Source organism: Chanodichthys erythropterus, chromosome 15 (assembly GCF_024489055.1).
Source record: "Chanodichthys erythropterus isolate Z2021 chromosome 15, ASM2448905v1, whole genome shotgun sequence".
NCBI classification, from domain to species: domain Eukaryota; kingdom Metazoa; phylum Chordata; class Actinopteri; order Cypriniformes; family Xenocyprididae; genus Chanodichthys; species Chanodichthys erythropterus.
Genome location: NC_090235.1, coordinates 3,704,145 through 3,724,665, shown reverse-complemented (window position 1 = coordinate 3,724,665; position 20,521 = coordinate 3,704,145). Strand labels below are relative to the sequence as shown.

At 37.1% G+C, this 20,521-nt stretch overlaps 1 protein-coding gene across 3 annotated transcripts in view; it reads right to left on the bottom strand.

Annotated features, from left to right (window-relative positions):
- arhgef2a (Rho guanine nucleotide exchange factor (GEF) 2a) overlaps positions 1 to 20,521 on the bottom strand; it is a 69,968-nt gene that overhangs the window by 8,472 nt on the left and 40,975 nt on the right. For all 3 annotated transcript variants that reach the window (XM_067411368.1, XM_067411369.1, XM_067411370.1), the window contains 18 exons: positions 19,878 to 19,945; positions 19,637 to 19,700; positions 18,950 to 19,079; positions 18,374 to 18,483; positions 17,117 to 17,260; positions 16,200 to 16,450; positions 15,647 to 15,772; positions 12,534 to 12,651; positions 12,092 to 12,340; positions 11,863 to 11,939; positions 8,484 to 8,659; positions 6,386 to 6,453; positions 5,828 to 6,016; positions 4,268 to 4,366; positions 4,114 to 4,163; positions 3,655 to 3,696; positions 1,448 to 1,498; positions 1,012 to 1,323 (listed from right to left, as the gene is read on the bottom strand). In XM_067411368.1, coding sequence (XP_067267469.1) covers positions 1,012 to 1,323; positions 1,448 to 1,498; positions 3,655 to 3,696; positions 4,114 to 4,163; positions 4,268 to 4,366; positions 5,828 to 6,016; positions 6,386 to 6,453; positions 8,484 to 8,659; positions 11,863 to 11,939; positions 12,092 to 12,340; positions 12,534 to 12,651; positions 15,647 to 15,772; positions 16,200 to 16,450; positions 17,117 to 17,260; positions 18,374 to 18,483; positions 18,950 to 19,079; positions 19,637 to 19,700; positions 19,878 to 19,945 — 2,324 coding nt within the window. The remainder of the gene's footprint in view (positions 1 to 1,011; positions 1,324 to 1,447; positions 1,499 to 3,654; positions 3,697 to 4,113; positions 4,164 to 4,267; positions 4,367 to 5,827; positions 6,017 to 6,385; positions 6,454 to 8,483; positions 8,660 to 11,862; positions 11,940 to 12,091; positions 12,341 to 12,533; positions 12,652 to 15,646; positions 15,773 to 16,199; positions 16,451 to 17,116; positions 17,261 to 18,373; positions 18,484 to 18,949; positions 19,080 to 19,636; positions 19,701 to 19,877; positions 19,946 to 20,521) is intronic.

The following is a 20,521-nucleotide window of genomic DNA, read 5'->3' as shown; positions in this document are numbered from 1 at the left end:
AATCCGAATGAAATGTGCGTTATCTCTCTAAGCGCGTCCATATGAGCAGATGATCAGCAATGAGAATCAGCAATGTCAACTTCATCTTTGCAGCCGACACTGATTCAGAAAACATTACTTTATTAATAAACAATTAAAATGTCTCCTTGCTGTTTTTGTCACACTCATAATCATTACTTTTGCCGGTTCTTTATGGCAATTATGCGTGCCCTTGAGTGCTATATATTATGTAAACGCTCCTTATGGTTTATTCTCTCCAGTATTTAAGAAATTAAATTAATATAAATGTGATTAGTCAACTAATAGCTTAAATGAACAACTACTAGTAGACTAGAAAAAAAAACTCATTTCACATTTCGATCAAGCAACAAAAAGGGTATTCTGGTTTGAGCTTGCGCTTTGCGCATGCTCTGACACACACATACACAGCGCATCATACATTATTATCAGTTTAAATTTATATCTGTGTAGCCGCAGCACACACCAGAGAAAAAAAACTTTGCAGGTCCTATGGCTAAGAGAGAGCTTACTCGGATGAAAACCGCTTCGGTGAGCTCAACTATAGTAACGCGGCATTTTTTTGTCAGTAACGCTAACGGCGTTGTAACGGGAGAAAAAGTAATTTGTTTGATTACTCGTTACTGGAAAAAGTAACTGCGTTAGTAACGCGTGTTATTTATAACGCCGTTATTCCCATCACTGGTCGTAACACACTACTAACACAACTCAACCAGGCCTCGTCCCTTTTTTGCGTATGCTTTGGGCAGGAATTATTTGAATGAGGGATATTGTGACGTGTACGTTCCCGGAAATCGAGGAACAACAGAGGTGTTTCAGGGAGTTCAGAAAAAGTGACTACTGATATAGAGAATAACTCTCTTTGGAATGGACTTAGTAACCTTGCAGACCTTTTTCATGCTCAAACTGCAAAATTACATACTAAAGAAAGTTGAAAATGTAAAAAACATTTTTTTAAATCCGTTTTAGACTTATACTCTAAAATGAACTCACCTGTGATCCTGTAGTTCCAGCTCCATTCCCTAGAGTGGCGCTATGGGTCTTAAGATCCCTGAGCTGTTTCTCCAGCTGGGCTCTTGCCCTCTCGCTGTCCCTGAGTTTGCCCTCAGCTCCCCTGAGGCGTCCGAGCTCCTCCTGCAGCAGACTGTGCTGCCGTTGCAGCAGGGCCAGCTCACCCAGTGAACCCATGTCACTTGCACTATCCCGGGACAAAGAGCGAACTGTACGAGCCCCTGGGGTGGCCGGGGAGATAGGGCTCTCTCGTAGACAAAGCTCTAAGATGGAGTCCTGTCGGATCACCACACCCTAGGAGAGCACATTTTTTAAATTTTATATTTCGCCATTTTATTCACATTAAGTTTATTTCAGATCCTGTTTGTATGCAAGTGCTTAGAAGATTTGATGAATGTATTTTGCAATGCGCACATACCTGCAGAGCGTGTAACTGAGCACTGAGATTCACCAGCCTCTGCGACACCTCCTGAAACACAAAACACATCTCTGATGCATCATATCAATGTATTGACACTAGTCTATATAAGCCTAGAAGATTGGGTGTCCTTGTAATATTTATAGGAGGCTTATGATGCAGGAGATAACTGGGAAAATTAATTCAAAAATCATTTGTACCAATAATGGAATTGCAGCCAATTTCACCTAATCATTTGTTATGGACTATTAGTTTGTTTTTATGTGCATTTTTTAGATGTAACCAGTCTCATGCATCATTAGGTGATTTTCAAGATTTCAAGTTCCGAAGTCTGTGTTATATTGATTTGGACTCATTTTTATTATGATTATCTGCTATAAACAACAATATGACTTCTGGGCCGTTCAAACAGTACACATTCTCACATTTTTTCTGTGGTCTATGTATTTATTTTTAGCATTTTTTGCAATGAATTCTGCATTTTCAAGATGCTGTTTCAAGTAATTTAGCTTTTAAAAGCATGTTTGAGATCTCTGCATTCTATGCATTCAGTAATATTGTGAAATAGTATTATGATTTAAAATGACAGATTTTTGCCTTTTATTGTGATAGGATAGTATAGAGTGGACAGGAAGTGAGGTGGGAGCGGGAGATCAGGAAAGGTCCCCGAGCCGGGACTCAAACTCGGGTTGCCTGAAGCACAACAACGCCACATGTCAGTGCACTGACCACAAGGCTATCAGCGCCAACTATTTTAATATGTAATTTATTCCTGTGTTGGAAAAGCTGAATTTTCAGCAGTCATTACTCCAGTCTTCAGCGTCACATGATCATTCAGAAATAATTCTAATATGCTGATTTTCGGCTCAAGATACTTTATTCTTATTATCAATGTTTTAAAGCTTATTATTTTTGTGGAAACTGTGATACCATTTTTTCAGGATTCTTTGATGAAAAGATCCAAATTTGAAATCTTTTTTAACATTGTAAATTTCTTTTGATCAATTTAATTCATTCTTACTGAATAAAAGTATTACTGTTTTTTTAAGTTACTGATCCCAAACCTTTGATCTTCTAATTTGTCAGTAAAATAAAAAGCAGTAGTCAGTTTGCTAGTCACTCTAGTTTAAAGGTGCCCTAGATTCAAAAATTGAATTTACCTTGGCATAGTTAAATAACAAGAGTTCAGTACATGGAAATGACATACAGTACAGTGAGTCTCAAACTCCATTGTTTCCTCCTTCTTATATAAATCTCATTAGTTTAAAAGACCTCTGACGAACAGGCGAATCTCAACATAACACCGACTGTTACGTAACAGTTGGGGTGTACGTCCCCAATATTTGCATATGCCAGCCCATGTTCCCAACATTATGAAAGGCATTAGACAAGGGCAGGACGTCTGGATGTGCACAGCTGAATCATCAGACTAGGTAAGCAAGCAAGGACAATAGCAAAAAATGGCAGATGGAGCAATAATAACTGACATGATCCATGATATCATGATATTTTTAGTGATATTTGTAAATTGTCTTTCTAAATGTTCTGTTAGCATGTTGCTAATGTACTGTAAATGTGGTTAAAGTTACCATCGTTTCTTACTGTATTCACGGAGACAAGAGTCGTCGCTATTTTCATTTTTAAACACTTGCAGTCTGTATAATTCATAAACACAACTTCATTCTTTATAAATCTCTCCAACAGTGTAACGTTACCATTAGCCGTTAGCCACAGAGCATAGCTTAAAACTCCTTCAGAATCAATGTAAACATCAAAATAATCACTGTACTTATGCGATTAGACATGCTGCATGACGAACACTTTGTAAAGATCCATTTTGAGGGTTATATTAGCAGTTTGAACTTTTTTTATGTTGTTTAAGGCAAGCGCAAGCTCCGTGGCCGTGGAGCTCGAGATTTAAAGGGCCACACACCCTGAATCGGCTCATTTCTAATTATGCCCCAAAATAGGCAGTTAAAAAAAAAAGAATAAAAAAAAAATCTATGGGGTATTTTGAGCTGAAACTTCAGACACATTCAGGGGACACCTTAGACTTATATTACTTCTTTTAAAAAAAGTTCTAGGGCACCTTTAAAGAGTTCAAATGCAAAAAGTAAAACAATCAGTTATATTTTCAGCCCAGAAATGTAATCAGCACATCCATAGATAGCACATATTAAGCTCAGTCTTGAACTAAATGTCAGTACCTCACTTGGAGTCTTGTCCTCCATTTGATTTCCATTGCCATCCTGTACAGAAACAATTTTTTGTATTATTCACACAATCATAATTCTGAACCAGCAGTTTCATTCAAGAGCTTTAATTTGTCAGCACACATTGAAAAGCACTGTCTTGCTATGTGTCGATGAAAAGGGAGATAAAGCGCAGCTTTCAAGCACCAGTGGTGAGTCGTGATGGAGAGTTTTTGGTAGATTCAGGTTGCTATGGAAACCTGCGAGTTTCAGATGGGCTCGGAAAATGACTAATTTTTTTCAGCATTACATAAAAACACAGTAATAGCATCGAACCATCTTATTATGTACATAATTATTACATTTCATGAAACATATTTGACGCAGGCGAATGTGGATGCCAGAGGAGGTGATAATGAACATCTCACTAACATAGATCAAGCATATTTTCTTACAAAATAATGTCTTGTGTACCTGAGCAGCTTGGTTCTCCTGAGAGCCATTGACTAATACCTCCTGTCCATCTGGAAGAATGGAGGAAGCACAATGGTCAGATAAATGGGTGTATTTTCAGACACACTAAAGGCACATATATTTACATATAGCATGTTTTGTTTTTGACACCTACTGATTACTAGCACTCCAGTGTGGTTGTGATGACCGTTGGAACTGCAGGGCAGAGAAACCTCAAAATTGGTTCCTAAAATCAGCTCTGTCAATCTGTCCACTGCAGAAAGAGAAAGAAAGGTCCATCATGACATTTTACAAGATATTATGAAGCATGAGCTCAAAGCATTTATCTAAAATGATTGGTGAACTTTTCAAAATAGGAAAAAAAAAAAAAAAAAAACTTTTTCTACTTTTACAAAAAGAAAGTGCAGAGTATTTTATACTATGGGGCTGTTGAATGCTTGAATGCTAGCAATTATTGAATGCTTGCTATTATTTTCAGGGAAACGCATGGCTAAAGTAGTTCTAGCAGTCGCATTGCAGTTCCATATCACTTCGCCAAATGTTTTCAGTTATTTCAATAGGTCTTACAGCCTAAAACCGCAAAACAACCAAAACCCACAATGACACTGACCAAGCAAATAAATATAGTAAACAACAGGATGAAAACAACAAATTATAGTCATGGTTTTTGCCACAAAATACATTTTATTGTGTCCTGAAAGCGCATACTTTCTCCTGCTCTCTCTTTCTCTTTCAAACGTACACACGTACTGTATAGTACGGACACACATGCACAAAAACGTTTTGTCAGTGCTGCTCTGACGAATTACATGACTTTTCTCACCAGCGAGGTAATAACTGTATGGTTCTTGAGGTAGATAAACTTATAGATTCGCTATTAGTAGAGACAGATGCACAGACTCAGGTAGGCTAACTCACATATGCTTATTCTCTCTCTCTCAACTTTGTCAATAAGGCTCAAGGTTTTGCTATCAAGGCTCAAGCCTCCGTTACTTGTTCTGAAATGACGTTTTGGAATTAGCAACGGAGGCTTGGGATGAGATTCGTAAGAAATTAGTCCCACACAAAAGAGTGTTTTAAGGACAAAAACCTGAGAAATGTCTTAAAATACAATATCGTAACAGTGTCTTTAGGTGTTGTAACCGTAGTATAAGCGGAATAATTGACGATGAATTCTTATAAAATACTGCACACCCGGGTGTGACACAAACACACACATACACACACAAAAAAACCCTACCAAGTTAACAGGTCAGACTCAAACTTTGTATACAGTTAATAGTCATCACTAGAGGTGTGAATCTTCACTTGTTAGGGGGTTTTAAATCAGCAGGTGTTTCTGTGCCGAAAGTAAAACCAGAGACGATCGAAATCAATGTTTAGGAAGCCAACTTCCAGTACTTTTTTGCACAAAATAATAAAATGTAGTGTCAATAAATAATTAATTACAGTATTTATCATGTTATAAATTAAAATGCGAGTACTCAAAAATCCCATTTACAGCAATACACACTTTACCTTTTTTTATCGATTTTATGGCTATGACTACTTTGACGCTCTTAATCACATAATTAGATTATGTGACTTTAGCAGGGATTTCACAGGCGGGGTCACATATGGGCAGTGAAATAAATACGCACTAGAGAGTGAAACAAGCCTTATGCAGGTGGAACACCCTGTTTTAGCCACGAATGTAACATCCTGTCTGTCTTACCCTCAGTGATGGCCTGTGTGAGCAGCTGTTCTCCGCGCAGTGCCTGAGAAGACTCGGCTCTGAACAGGTTCCTGGAACAGGACGGCAGCATGACTTCGTAACCTCCCATGACCTCCGCCAAGTCAGAGAACAGGGTGACCCGCTCCTGAAGCAGCTCTAACACCTCCCTGTCCTTCTGCTGGATATCAGCTGAAACAGAGAGCATGAAGATTAAAGTGCTGATTAAAGATCAGTACAGTAAAATATCAACATCAGCTGTCAAAATAGTGGCCTTGTTCCACTTTCAAATTCTGTGTAAAGATGTCATGACCACATTTTTTTTTTTTTTTTTTTACTAAATAGACGTTCATTTTCAGAAAAAGTCTTGTGACAGGCAACCAATTGATTGGACAGATAGGTGAAAGAAGAGCTTTTAAAAACAATTTTCTGCTTCTTTCAGTCCTTCAATGCTTAACGCAACTGTAGTGATTAATAAAAAATATAAAAAAAAAAAAGAGAAAGTGTTTGCTCCAGTGTTGGGAGTGTGAATATGTGTGTGTGTTAATGTTTAAAGCAAACCTTTAAGTCTCCGCAGAAGGGCCTTGTCTTCTGTTTCTATGAGAGGGAATTCTTCTCTTGATGGACAGCTGTGTGACAAAACAATGATGGTAAAGAAAAATGACAATTAGAAATGGTAATTTTAAATGGTTAGCTGATGTCCATTAGCATTGAAGTCATCTTTATGCTAGTTTCCCCACTTTTAACAAGTATAAAAATGTTAAATGTACAGCCTTTGTCTTCTGGGAAAATGGACCAAATATATATTTTTTGTCCAATAAAATACTATCTAAAATGAAAATATTGTGCTAATGCTTGTACATTGTTTGCTAGTTTTTTCTTTTCAAGGAAGTGGTGAGAATTTATTCATTTTGAAAGTGGTTTCTGTTGCCATTGTGTATAGCAGGGGTTTTTAAAACTGTACTTCGGGGAGTTCCCGGGGGGGGGCAGCAAGAGGGTGCTGGAAAGCCAGCAAAACAGTTTATTAAAAACAGTAAAAAAATCTAATAATAAATATTTATATAAAAACAGTTTTCCCTGTTCTGGTTTGCCTGTGTTCCTTAGTTAGTTTCCTTGGTTGTTAATTAGTTCTGTTATGTTTTATCTTGTTTACTCTCCCCATGTATTTAAGCCTCGAGTTTCCTCAGTTAATTTGTCCAGTATCGTCTTTGTTTAGTGTAGTTGAGAATTATCTTTAAGTAATAAAATTAAGTAATAAAATAAAAACAAATAATAATAATAATAACTATTATTATTATTATGAATAAGTATAAATATTAGAAAATATACTATTATTATTATTATTATTATTATTAGTAGTAGTAGTAGTAGTGTGTATAATAATAATAATAATAATAATAATTTTATATTATTTAATTTATAATTATGAGGAATAAATAAATAAATAAATAAATAAATAAATAAATAAATAAATAAATAAATAAATGTTAATATTTACTGAATTTGTTGCCTTTAATAATAAATAAATAAATAAATACATTTTTTATATGTAGCTCCCTTTTTATTTTAGGAAGGGGTTCCTTTGTAAGTGGATCGTAGCATGTGGGGGTCCTTAGCATCACTGAATGAAATGAAATGAAACCCCTGATCTATAAAGCAGGCTGTCAAGTTTGGTTTTGCAGGGTTATAATGTAAACAAAAGCTACTGGAAACTCAGGCTTCCCACAGAACTGACATATCCCTTCAAAATGTCCCACTCCAGTGTCCTGAATTTAAAAGAAAGTGCTTTCATGTGATTTTCTAATTCCACTCCAAAGAGAGAGGTCCTTAAAAATGTTAAATGGTAACTTTAAGTGCAGTGCGGACTGTAAAGGCTCCGGTATACTTCAAACGAAGTTCTTTTTCGTTCTTCGTTTAGTAAATCGAAGTTCGAAAATGCGTGACCAGCGATGTAAACGAACATCTGACGCCGCCCACACTGCTGAAATCAACATTTAGATGAATATGTAAATATGTGCCATGCACTTTCTTCTCAGTAACAAAATAAACACAACAAAAATGAGCGAACGGCAAACAATTTTATAGACAGCATAAGAAAAGAGTCTGGTCTGACCATAACAGCATGGGTATGTTAGCACTAGCTCTGCAAAGTAGCACTCCAGTCACATCACGTCACGTCACGTCACGTCACGTCACGTCTTCATATAGCACTTTATTCAATAGATTGCTTAAAATCAAGCAGCTTAACAGTATCAAACATGAAAACAGTGTTAGTGCCTCATTTTTTTACAAGCACAACTTCATGCACTATAAAGTGGCTATCCAGTGTTTTCATGTTTTCACCCACGGAGCTCATACCTCGACGAATTCAAATACACGAAATGAATCAGAGACGTGCCCATGCGTGTGAAGGCGGAGCCTCAGCGCACACCTCCTATTATGTTATCGTCACTGACCAATGGTAGTACGAAGGTGTTTTGCTGCTGGAGTGAACGTTTCCTGAAAGTTCACTTTGGCAAGCCGTTTCGAACTTCAAAAAAGAACACAAAACGAACTTCGTTTTGGCCTGATTTTGTTCAAAATGACGTCACATCAGTTCGTTCTTCGATTTCGTTTGAAGTATACTGGGGCCTTAAAGAGAGTGTTTACATGTATGTACCTGCTGATGGTTTGTTGTATGAGCCGTATCCAAGTGTTTCTGTCATCTTTAGAGGCTGCGTAGAGCTCGTACATCTCAGGTGGACTGGACTCACTGCTGATCAGGAACAACCCTCGCTCCTGGTTGGCTATGTCTCGGACCAACAGACTCTGCAGTGACACTACAGCAGACTTATCCTACAGAGAATGAGAAGAAAAGAGATATAGTTGTTATACAAATGAATCACTTAGAAAAGTAATAGCGAATTCCTCTTGGGTCTCACAATTTGAGGTATCATAGGACGAGTTACATGAAAACCTTTAAAGTCCCCCTGAAATCAAAACCAGAGGGCCCCTGATTTCCCAACATATCACTGATAACAAAAAACATTATCAAAACGGATAGATCTGGAGTGCAGGTACTTCAATCAATCAACTACAAAATTTATAATTTGACCACGCCATCGACTATGACTTAGCCAGCATGACATACAGCACAAACACACCAAAATGTTGCAAGGAATAGACAATCTCCATTCTTGTATGACTAAGCATGTTCCAAGTCACTTCTGCATAGGTGGCTTGCACCTAGGAGTATTCCTGAACAAACACAGTGAGTATTATATGTATACCTTCATAATTGTTTTTGAATATTATTATTGTTATTATGTGGTTTATTGATGCATACCATCTACTTAAATTAAAGTTAAGGCAGGAACACACCAAGCTGATGGTCGGGCGTCGAGCAGTTTTTGTTCGTCGGCCTGACTAAGTTTTCTCAGTGTGTTCCGCACCGTCGGCTAAAGTTGATCCCCGTCTGCCTTTTTTCGGCCGATTCGAAATGTTGAATCGGCATTGGAGCTCGTCGGTTCGTCAGGCCATCTGATCATTCTGATTGGCTGTTTAGCTACTGCCGCCTGCTGTTTCGGAAAGGCATTTCATCTCACGCTGGCGCAGAACTGACGTGACGTGAGCCAACCCCACAGTCTGCTTTTGTCGCCACTAGTTCGTTTGCATCAGCTTGGTGTGTTCTGGCCTTTATACTGACTTTTTGCTACATTTCATTTGGGAAATTCAGACCAAGGATACTTAAATTCCACTAAACTCCATCACAGTGGTAGTGAAGAATCTGATGTTAAATGGGACCACCCTACCATACATGACCTTGAAAAACACTTTAGACCAGATGTACCAATCGCACTTGCTGACATGAACCAACTTTATGTTTTTGTTTTGTTGCATTCTGTGTTCTTATGCATTTCCTTACGGTTTTGAGTTCATTACGTTCATAAATGTTCAGTCATTAAGTGGCCATTAAGATGTCTTTCAGGTGTCTCACACAAAGCAGTGTGTAACAAAGGAGAACCCCTTCACCTATTGAAGTCTGCCCAGACAACCATACCATTGGAGATGACAGGATTGGTCAAGGAGGGTCAGATTATCGTCTTAGGAAAAGTGCCACAGAAGCAGATGTTTCTCCATGAAGGAATGACATGCTAACTGAACAAGTCGCAAAGGCCCAGATTGACTATGAACTGTACGCACATGCTGTGCTCAACCACAGGTAGAAAACCTGGACCAATCAATCCACCTGCTGAACTCAAGCTACATACATCTTTGAGAAAACAAAGGAAATAACATCTGGACTCTCTCTTGCAAAGTTAACATCCCCATCCGAGACACAATCACACTGAGTCAATCACACCTCACATCTGCCTTAATCTACATTTCCTTTTCTTCACCCCCTCTTCCCTCATCTCTTCTCTCTACATGCAGAAATGACCTGAAATTCACCCAAAATCTATATGGTTTAATGTGAACAATCACAGAATGCTATACATGTTTGGTACCAGTTCTCAGTGCAACTGATACAATCTCGTCTACATGGAAGCAAACCAAAGGTATTCAAGATTTGAAGAGTTTAGAGATACTTTGGTTGTAACTGTGGGTGTACCCCTTTCCCAGGGTCCTTCATCCAAACTACCTCCTGTTCCACAACAAGCTGCGAACTCCTTAGGTCTGTGACCCTTGTCAATGCAAATTCTGATTATAAGTTCATGCCCCACATTGGGGTATGTTTTGTCTTTGTCTGAGTATTTAAAGAAATGTTGCAGAAGGCTCTGGGCAATTTCTGTATTCAGATGAGCCCACATTGCTGAGTGTTCATCTAATGTCAGGTATGCATCTTACTCTATTTCTGAGCATTTGATGTTTTGTATTGATTATCTTTGAATTGATTATGTAATTGGCATGATACATTTACCTGACTAATAAATTGTCACATTTGATTTTATTCTGATTTACTCTGAAATTATTGACTTCAGTAGATTACGATGTATCCATTGTTACCGCAAATCTGCGTCAGGTCAGTAATGGACTAAAGTCCAATTTTGAGTGGTGAGTAGGGCACACCAACTGTGATTTTAGAGCTCCGACTAACGCTTGGCATTAGTTCAAGTGTACTTAGACTGTAAAGGCTAAAAAGGGAATTTCCGTTTAGGACAACAAAATGTTGATAGACCAACCTAAATAGGGTGAGCCTTACCTCTGTTTAATGTAATATTACTCTAGCTAAGTGTACATGGGAAACCATGGCATAACCAAACCAAAGCTACTATGAGAGAAGTAATATTGGTCAGCTTATCTGTAGTAGTGGTTATGACCTCTGACTAGAGATAGTGTTACTTTAATTCAAGTGTATACAGATCTATGGGGACTAAACAAATACTTTAGACAGAGCAATCATGAAAGTGGCCTTCTAAACGGTATAGTCAATTACCTCTGTCTAGTGACCAAGACTGGCGGGTTTGTGATCGTGGGCCTGCATAATTAATGAATGGCCAGTGCGAGGATCCTGTGCGAGAACCGAATGAACGAGTACAATAAGAGTAAAGAGTTAAATAGAATATTCAAATGTAGAGCTAAATTATTATACAATATGTATAATATGTACATGTCGTGGAATCGCCGTATGTTTGGATGTAAAAGCAAAATCCCTTCATTTGGTCTTCCAAAAATTGACAAAATTATATATGACAATTTATAATGTTGTTCCTGAGCAGTACAACCCAAAAGTTAGCCTGTGTAAAGGGAATTTATGGAGGAGAACTTGGGAGAGTACAACAATCAGAGCGCTTCTGTCTTTTCGGAAGGAGGGGCTTTGTTGAAACCGTTTTTTTCAAGACAGACTGGGAATAGAGGTGCTGTTATAATGTACATTATGTGGAAAATCAATTGTTTTTTGAACATTAAAGTATGCTAACCTATTCCATTACATCCAATAAACAAAATAATGAACTTTAAAATAGCATCATATGACCCCTTTAATACTTAAAAGACCCCAACCCTTGGTATAAGCACTAGCGATAAGGATACGTAGCTTAGCAAGTAAAGTAACTTACCAAACTGGCAAAGATGTACCGTTGATCTTTCTCTTGCAAGAATACTAGAATGTCAGTCATCAACAGAACCTGAACATCTACAAATTAAAGAAAAAAGGGAAATACAGTACATTAAAACACCCACAAGCACAAGTACATGTAAGCGAATACAATAGCGTGTCTATCTATTTCCATCTTACAATGACACATCACATTACACTTCCTCATAACCAGCCACAGTCTTCTGTACCTTTAAGCCGAGAACTGGGCGTTTTCCAGAGCAGCGTGCCTTCATGTATCAGCTGCCTCCGGAGCAGTTCGGCCGGTCTGAACAGGGCTCCAGAGCGGAGTTTGGCCTCAGCCCGCGGGTCAACCCGGGAGCGGATCTCTTGCAGACGATGTGTCCTTTCTAGCTCCAACACCTGCTGGTCCACCGAACTGAGCAGCTCCCGTATACAAGTCAGTGCCTGTGACAGACCTGAAGCTTCCTCTGGATTGTCTGCATTGTTACACACAATAATCAGTCCATTAAAATGTCCATAACCCCTAAAATGTGACCATTATGTCACCATTATGATACTTGAAAAGAACAGAAGAACAGAGTAGTTTATAGACAGATGGAGAAGGGTGGAGGAGAGAAGCTGTTTAAAAATAGTTAATATTGACATTGGCGACATACACCCACATCTCACCTTTGGTGTTGTCATAGATACGTTGCACCAGGACAGGGTATTTAGTGATGCGCTGAGTGACCAACAGGATGCACTCCTGGAACCCGTGACGACGCAGTAGAGGACCCCGACTCACCCTCTGAGAGGACACAGAACAACAGTGACTATTAACCATTTCTGCCTCTGTGTACTGTATTTATATACACACTCTCTAAAACTGCATTCAAAACCCACAGCAGCTGCCATGCTGCCTCACTGTCTAGTCAGCCAGATGTGTATCGACACCTCATAAGGAAACTGGTTTAAGACAAGCACCATAATGTCATGTCTAATGAGCTAGAATTAATTTAAGTAGCCTATAAAATGCAGTTAGAATGCCCCTAAAATTCAAGATTTTAGGGCAAAAATGCCCCATATTTATATCAAGATTTAGTTATGTAATATCAGACGAGAGATGTTTTTGATATTGATTTCAAATGTGATATTGATTTCATATTGAACAGTTCAATAAAGAAGAAGTTAATATTGTGTTATATTTTAGTGTTATATTTTACACAATATTGTCTGCTTTTGCTCAATTTTGTCAACGAAAATATTATCTATAAATCCAAAGCAAAATTGTTGTATGTCTCCGAGTAACACACAGCAGTGTTTCATTTCAGAATGAATCCGCATTTTGAGCGAATCAATCGGGTGAACCAATGATTCAATGGCTCATTCATAAAGAGAGCCATTTACTTCATTCCTGAATCAGCTGTTTGAACGAATCGAATGAATGAATGACTCAATGACTTACTCATTTAGACATTTACCGCCACCTACTGGCGGCTTTAGTTTCTTATTTAGCATTTCATTAAAAAAATGAATAATTATTTCATATTTCCACATTAACCCCTTAGCATTCTTGTAAAATTTGCCTAAAACGCATAAAAAAAAAGGCATACCTAAAGTAAGTTTCAAGCTGTTCTTGAACCATTTGGAGTATATGCATGGTTTTGGTCTCTTTTGAAAGGTATGTGTACTGCGGGTGGTACAGCGAAACAAACAAAAAAAACTTTAAAGGTATAATTCACCCAAAAATTCTGTCAACATTTACTCACCCTCATGGCCATTAAAGCCTAAAAGTTTATGTTTAATATATTCTATGCTGAATCAAATAATTTTTATTTTTCTAAAGCTTATTTTTGTAATGTCTATTTAATGCTTTTGTCATTTAACACAAGAATTACTTTAAATTAACTTTTGGGGTAATTTCTCAGCCGAATTTGATGTGCAATTAATTAGATTAACTGATTACCACATCATGTAATTAATTTGATTAAAAATTAATCACTTAACACCCCTAGTTAAAATACTTGAAAACTTTCAAAAAGTGAATAGCACTTAAAACAAATTTAATTTATAGTGTTTATTTTATATTTATTTAGACCGTATAATATAGTATATTTTTTCATTTCAGCCAGTATGTTGTTTTAAAATCTTGCCATGAAAATAGACTATGATGCTAATATAGCAATAAATAAATAAATACACAAATACTTATAATAATAATATTATAATTATTACACAATATATAATATAGTATACATTTTCATTTCATCAGTTACTTTTTTTTTTTAAAGCTTGCCATGAAAATTGCCTTTGATGACAGACAGACAGACAGATAGATTTAACTTATTAAATAAAGAAGTGCATTCATTAGCATATTAGTATTACTGTGGTAATAGGTTGTTTGCACATGACGTCACAGCAGCAGCGCGAATGAGTCTGGAGGGCAGGGAGTGATTTTTCTATATAGGAAAATTTTTTAAAACTCAAAATTCGTATGTTTTGCGTCGTTTATGGTTGCTCAAATTGATAAAATCGAGAACCCAGAAGGGGTTTATATCGTTTACATAACTTTTACCATTTTTTATAACTTATATCGTTTTTTACCTTTTAAAGTTGTCGCCTTTATTAGCGTTTTGCGTCTGCTGATACTGAAATGAATATGGATACCTGCTTACCTTATTTGTTTTTGACTTGGTTAAATATCCACATTCTTCATGCTATCGTTTGCAGGGAAGAGAAGCTATTTTATCCCATTGAATGATAATTTGGTGTTTTCACTTCAGTTTTTTAGTATTCCGTTCACAATGTTGATCTGGTTACCATGAGAACAGTGTCATGCGCTGCTGCTTCAGCCATCATATGGTAGAAAATGTCCAAATAAATAAATGTTTGACAAGCTGACAGAAGTCGATTCAACAACAAAGACAAAACTTTCAATAACACTCAGCTATATGATTATTTTATTGAGTGATAGGGAGTGGGTTAAATCAGTGACAGTATTAGATTAGATATACAGCGTCTCTCCGTCACCTCCTCAACCTGCTTCCCTTAGCGTGTTTTTACACGTATAAAAGGCAACAATTGTATTACACCGTCCAGTTTTTTCTTTGAACGATGATGTGAGCTCCTGTTGCAATTCTCGATTCAGAATAATGAGCTACAATGGCGACATTTTCCACAATCACGACAGAAAATCAAAATACTGCCCTAACTTCACTAGTAGAAAGGCAGCGCGATATAAACAAACCCAGACTAGAACTGAACACGGCGTGATGGCAGCTTTACATCCTTTATATCTACCTCCTTGATGGCAATCAAGTCTTTCAATTCAGTGGAAAAGTCGCTCCTCTTCATAACATAAGGATGACGTCCAACATATGTTGTGATTTTCTGTTTATACTTTTCTAAACCAGCACAGAAAGGACTTTTCTCCATCTCTTCCATTCTAATTTTCACTGCTTGCCCTCCACTGGTATTTTGCGCGTCACCAGAACCACGTGATTGCAAACAACCTATTGATAATCGTGAAATTTCACTCGTTTTGTTATCGTGACTGTCCTATACTATGAACTAAAATAAAGAAAGAAAGAACTGAACACAATCATGATACCTGAAAATCTGATGATTCACACATCTATGAGAGTCTGCAGGCATTTAATGCATTAATGTACCCGCCCACCATCATTCATCACTCAGTACCACTCTATCCTCCCACTTGAAACACACGAGACAACACCTGACCCGGTTATGCAAACACATAACGCACATGGACAAACACCCTCGTTGGTCATTCTTGTTCTTACCCGTATAAAGAGCTGAAGTCTCTTGTCTCTGGCCAGCAGCTCTTTGTAGAGTTTGACAGCCTTTATATGACGACTGCAGAACTCAGAGTACGTCTTCAGCATCTCATCTGCCAACTGACCTGAGAACTGACATACACACACAAACAGTGCACTATGAACATTTTGTTCCTTGAAACTTGAAAGCTTTCAGCCTCCCACTCTCATACACTCAGAGAATGGCGTTTTGATTTCCATTTGTTGCGCTTTCTTTCTTTCTTTTTTGACTTTTCACGCCCTCTACAAGACGTCATTCTTTTCTCCTCCAAACTCATGAAATGAATTTATATAAGGATTTTTAACATACTGTTTTAAGTTAAATTAGTTTTAAAAACATTTTTAAAATGTGACACTATTGCATAATTGTGTTCATTTTTTACATTAATGCATTAAATTGACAGCTCTAATTATTGACACATTTTAAACTCAAATCAAAACAGATATGGTAATCGAAAATCACTTAAGGCTGGAAAAATGTACCCATTCCGCCCACCTAAACTCGCAAATGCACTCCTACCTGTTTTATTAGCACATCGCTGATCTGAGTGATGGTGAAATTGTTTGTGCTTTCGGGTTGCAGGCTGTGAACGCGCCGGTCGAGGAGCTGTGTGAGGAAGTGCGTGTGCAGCGTCAACAGGCGCTCCAGGCAGGGAAACAGTGCATGCACGACCCCCGGCTCCAGCTGCACCTCCTCCAGCATACCGCGCCTGAACACGCCCTCCATGATCCGCAGGGTTCGAACGTGATGGAGCTCCGTCTGGATCAGCTCTGAAATTATATCAAAGAGGTTGAGGTCTAAAAAGCAACATTTAAAAGGTTTTTTTGTATCCCACTGCCCTTATTGAGGGTAGATACCATACTAAATTTGATGTGAATGAAAACAATGAAGTGAGGTTTTGAAGTACTGTTTATTCCATATGTTACAATCTTGTGTACTTTGGTATTGAATGCTCAGCATTTGCTAATTTCTTGAATTTTTACATTTAGATTATCTTTCTAGTCATCTAACACTTACTTAAAGTTAATCTTAAAAAACAATCATCATTTCAAATCTTAAAGTGAATGTCCATTTTTCACATTTTACAATGTAATGCTGTAGTGGTTAAATTCACTTGTAGCATTAAAAATTATTTTGTTTTTTTGTTGTTTCTTTTTAGCAATTTTGAAAAATTTGTATAGAATTTTAATATAGGCTATTTATATTGTTATTGGACAGAATTAAAATGTATATTTAAAAAAAAAAGACATTAATGGAGTACAATTTGAGGCCAAGAGGACTAGATGTTCAATCTGTTTGTTTTCATTTGCAAATAAACAAATACAATGTCTGGAAAAGCACCGGAAAAGTGTTTAATTGGATTTCAAAGTCAAAGGCCAATTTACAGTCATAAACATACTTCAATTCAAGACTTAGATCTGTGTTTTTTTTCTAACCATAGATGACGTCCTGTCTCTTGATAACATCTTTACGGTGGGTCTGCAAGTAAGTGGAATCTACCGCCATGCTCCAGGAATCTGCTTCAAAATCCCGGCCTTCAAACTCTAGATCTTCCAGCAGAGAGTTGAAGTAGCCCTCTCCTAAAAGCAAAAGAAATACAATTTCTATATTATACCTTCAGTTTGCAGGAAAACAGGTTGGCCAAACATGGAATTTGGGGGGATTAAAAATATATAGGCCTAAATAAAGTGTTTCATCATGATATTTTTTTTTTTTTTCATGAGGTAAAAGGTACACTACTGCTTTATTTTAATTAATAAATATATTTTTAAATGTAATTTATTCATGTGATGTCAAATCTGAATTTTCAACAACCATTTCTCCAGTCACACGATTCTTCAGAAATCATCTTAATACGCTGATTTGTTGAAACATTTCTTATTATCAATGTTGAAAATATTGTGCTGCTTAATTTATCTGTGGAAACTCTGATTCAGGATTCTTTTATGAGAACAGCATTTATTTGAAATATAAATCTTTTGTAACATTATAAATGTTTTTACAGTCACTTTTGATCAATTTAAAGAATCCTTGCTGAATAAAAGTATTAATTTCTTTAAAAAAAAAAAAAATTACTGACTGCAATGGCTGCATTTACACTGCAGGTCTTCATGCCCAATTCTGATTTGTTGACTATATCTGATTTTTGATGACCAATTTGCATCTTTTAAAAGTGACCCATATCTGACATCTGTATTTACACTATACACTTGGAGAAACAACCCAACGTACTGACCCGGAAAAGCTTAGTCTGAAAAGGAAGTAAAAACGGTGCAATTTGCAAAAATTCGTAGACACAATGATACAAGCTTTCTGCACCATCTTTAAAGGTCAGCACACCTTAAACCTCCATTGCAGAATTGAAAAGAGTCATGTGATCGCAGTTGGTGTCCACCTGAGTTGTCGCCATTGTCACTTTTTCAATGACGTATAACTTGCATTGATGGAAATATGCACGGCAGACGCAAATGCACGTATCCGATTCATATCAGATTAATTTCCAAATTTAAATGAGGCCTGAGATTGATCTGAGAATGTTTTTTCCCTGCTTACACGTTCGTGGATCATATCAGATCTGTGTCACATTGGAGGAAAAAAAACGTAATTGGGTCACTTAAACCATGTAGTGGAAATGCGGCCTTTTTTATCGTATGTCTACTATTTTTAAGTGTTTGTAGCTGTGTGTGTCTCACCCTCATCATTGAGTGACTCCATGGACATGGTCCTGCTTTTAAAGTTGAGTGAGTCTGTGGATTGAGACAATATCCTGCGCAGCCCCAGAGGATAGTCATCATTCAGAGTCCTACACGCACATGCACAGATGGGCCATACGCATGCATACACATGTACAAATATGCATGCAATCACATGCAAAAGAAAAAAAAAGAAAGAAAACAACAACAACAACAACAACAAAATGTGAGGCAGGCATAATAATCACCACAGAAACAGAAAATACAAATAACAAATTTAAAATAAAAATATATTAAATGACTTAATAAATAAAATATAAAGTAAAGTGAATATAATGACTAATAAATAACATTCGAACAAAACTGCTTACATTAAACTAAAGCAGACATAGACACACACACACACACATACACAAAAACACAAAAAGATAAAAATTACACAGCAATGAGAACTGCGTGACTCTTTATAGATATTTCACGACAAAATATTGATGTGATTGCATGTTTTACAGTATTTCTAAACTATTTTACAGGCAAGAGCCAATTTTATGCATCTCTGTCATTTCTGTCACTCACCCTGCAATGTTATTGGTGGAGACGCTCTTGGAAAGCAAGAGGGAAGACCGGCCGCGACGCGATCCGAGTAGTGACTGACGAAGACTGTCTGAGGGGTAAATGGCAGAGCTCGGCCTTTCCTTTAAATGGGCTTCAGAGAGGCAGAAAAAGAGAGAGCAATGTCGTGTTTAGACTTAAAAAAAAAGAAAAAAAGAAAGGTAGACCCCATTTACTCCTGATACCCAGCTAACAAAAATATGTTCTAAGAACGTTTTGCTAATGTTCCTATTAAGATATTGGAAACGTTTTTCTAAAGGATCCCTGAACGTTCAAAACATCCAGTTTTTCAAACGTTTAAAACATTTTTTTTTTCTTGGTTATTTGAATGTTAAGGGAACATTCCAGTTTATAACATTGAATGTTCTTTGAATGTTTAAAAAACGTTTTTGTGCTAACATTTTGCGAACACTTAAAGTCCAGATCACTTTGAACAAACATTCTATTAAAATTACTGAAAGAACACTTGTTGATAACTCTGAGAGAACCTTGCCAGAATGTCTCTGTTAGCTGGGTCTTAATCAGTTTTGGGGAATCAAGATCACATGATGCCCTCAATGATATCTAATCAAATTTGTCACAGGACACGCATGCCACTTGTAATTGAATCAGATGTTAACACCAGATGTAAAAACGCACTTGTTTCCTCACCTTTATTCCTCAGGGTCACATTCTGATAGGCTGAATTGTTCCTCATCAGCGCCATTTTCTGTTGCTATTGTGTCACATACAGACAGATGACATTTTTAGACTAAATATTATGCATAAACCACATTAAAAAATGACCCAATTTAGATACATTTCTTCTGCATCCTACCATGAATCAAAGCCAGTGTCTGCATGTCAGTGGTCCATGTAACCCATGTGACACATGTGTGCACTAATATCCCACCTTTTGTTTCATTTTGACACAGTTTGGTAGCGTGTCCCTGCAGCGGTTGTGGATGGTGACGTTACAAGCTGAAAAAAAGAACAGACAGGAAAACCATTTTATCGCACATAGTATAATCTTCATACAATCACATTTAAATGTGATGATTGTGATCGTCACATTTATTACGTAACAGAATTTTATTTACTTTCTTTCTGTTATGGGATTGCAATAACTCTTAATCTTGAGCTGCTTGACATACCACTATGTTCCAGAAACATTCTTGACTAGTAGCTGGTTTGTTGTTGGTCTAAGATGATTCTTTAGCTTAAACCAATTAGAAAACCAACCACAGAGTTCTCAAACACAGCAAACAGCTTACAATGGATACGGAAACAATGAAAAAAAAAAAATTAAATTCCCCAAGTTATTCCCCTTTTATTCCCGTACTCTAACCTCTTTTTCTTTTTCCTCTCTACAATATTACAGTAAATAATTAAGTAAATCTCAGTACCATACCCATTTTTCTCCTCTCTTTCTCTGCCTCTTGACCTCTGTCCATGTCTGTGTTAAAATGCTTGTTCTAGATCTCCTTTACAGCATGCTACTAGTCCCTGAACATTTTCTCTGGTTACGCTGTATTGCTTTTGTCTCTGAACCCCTAT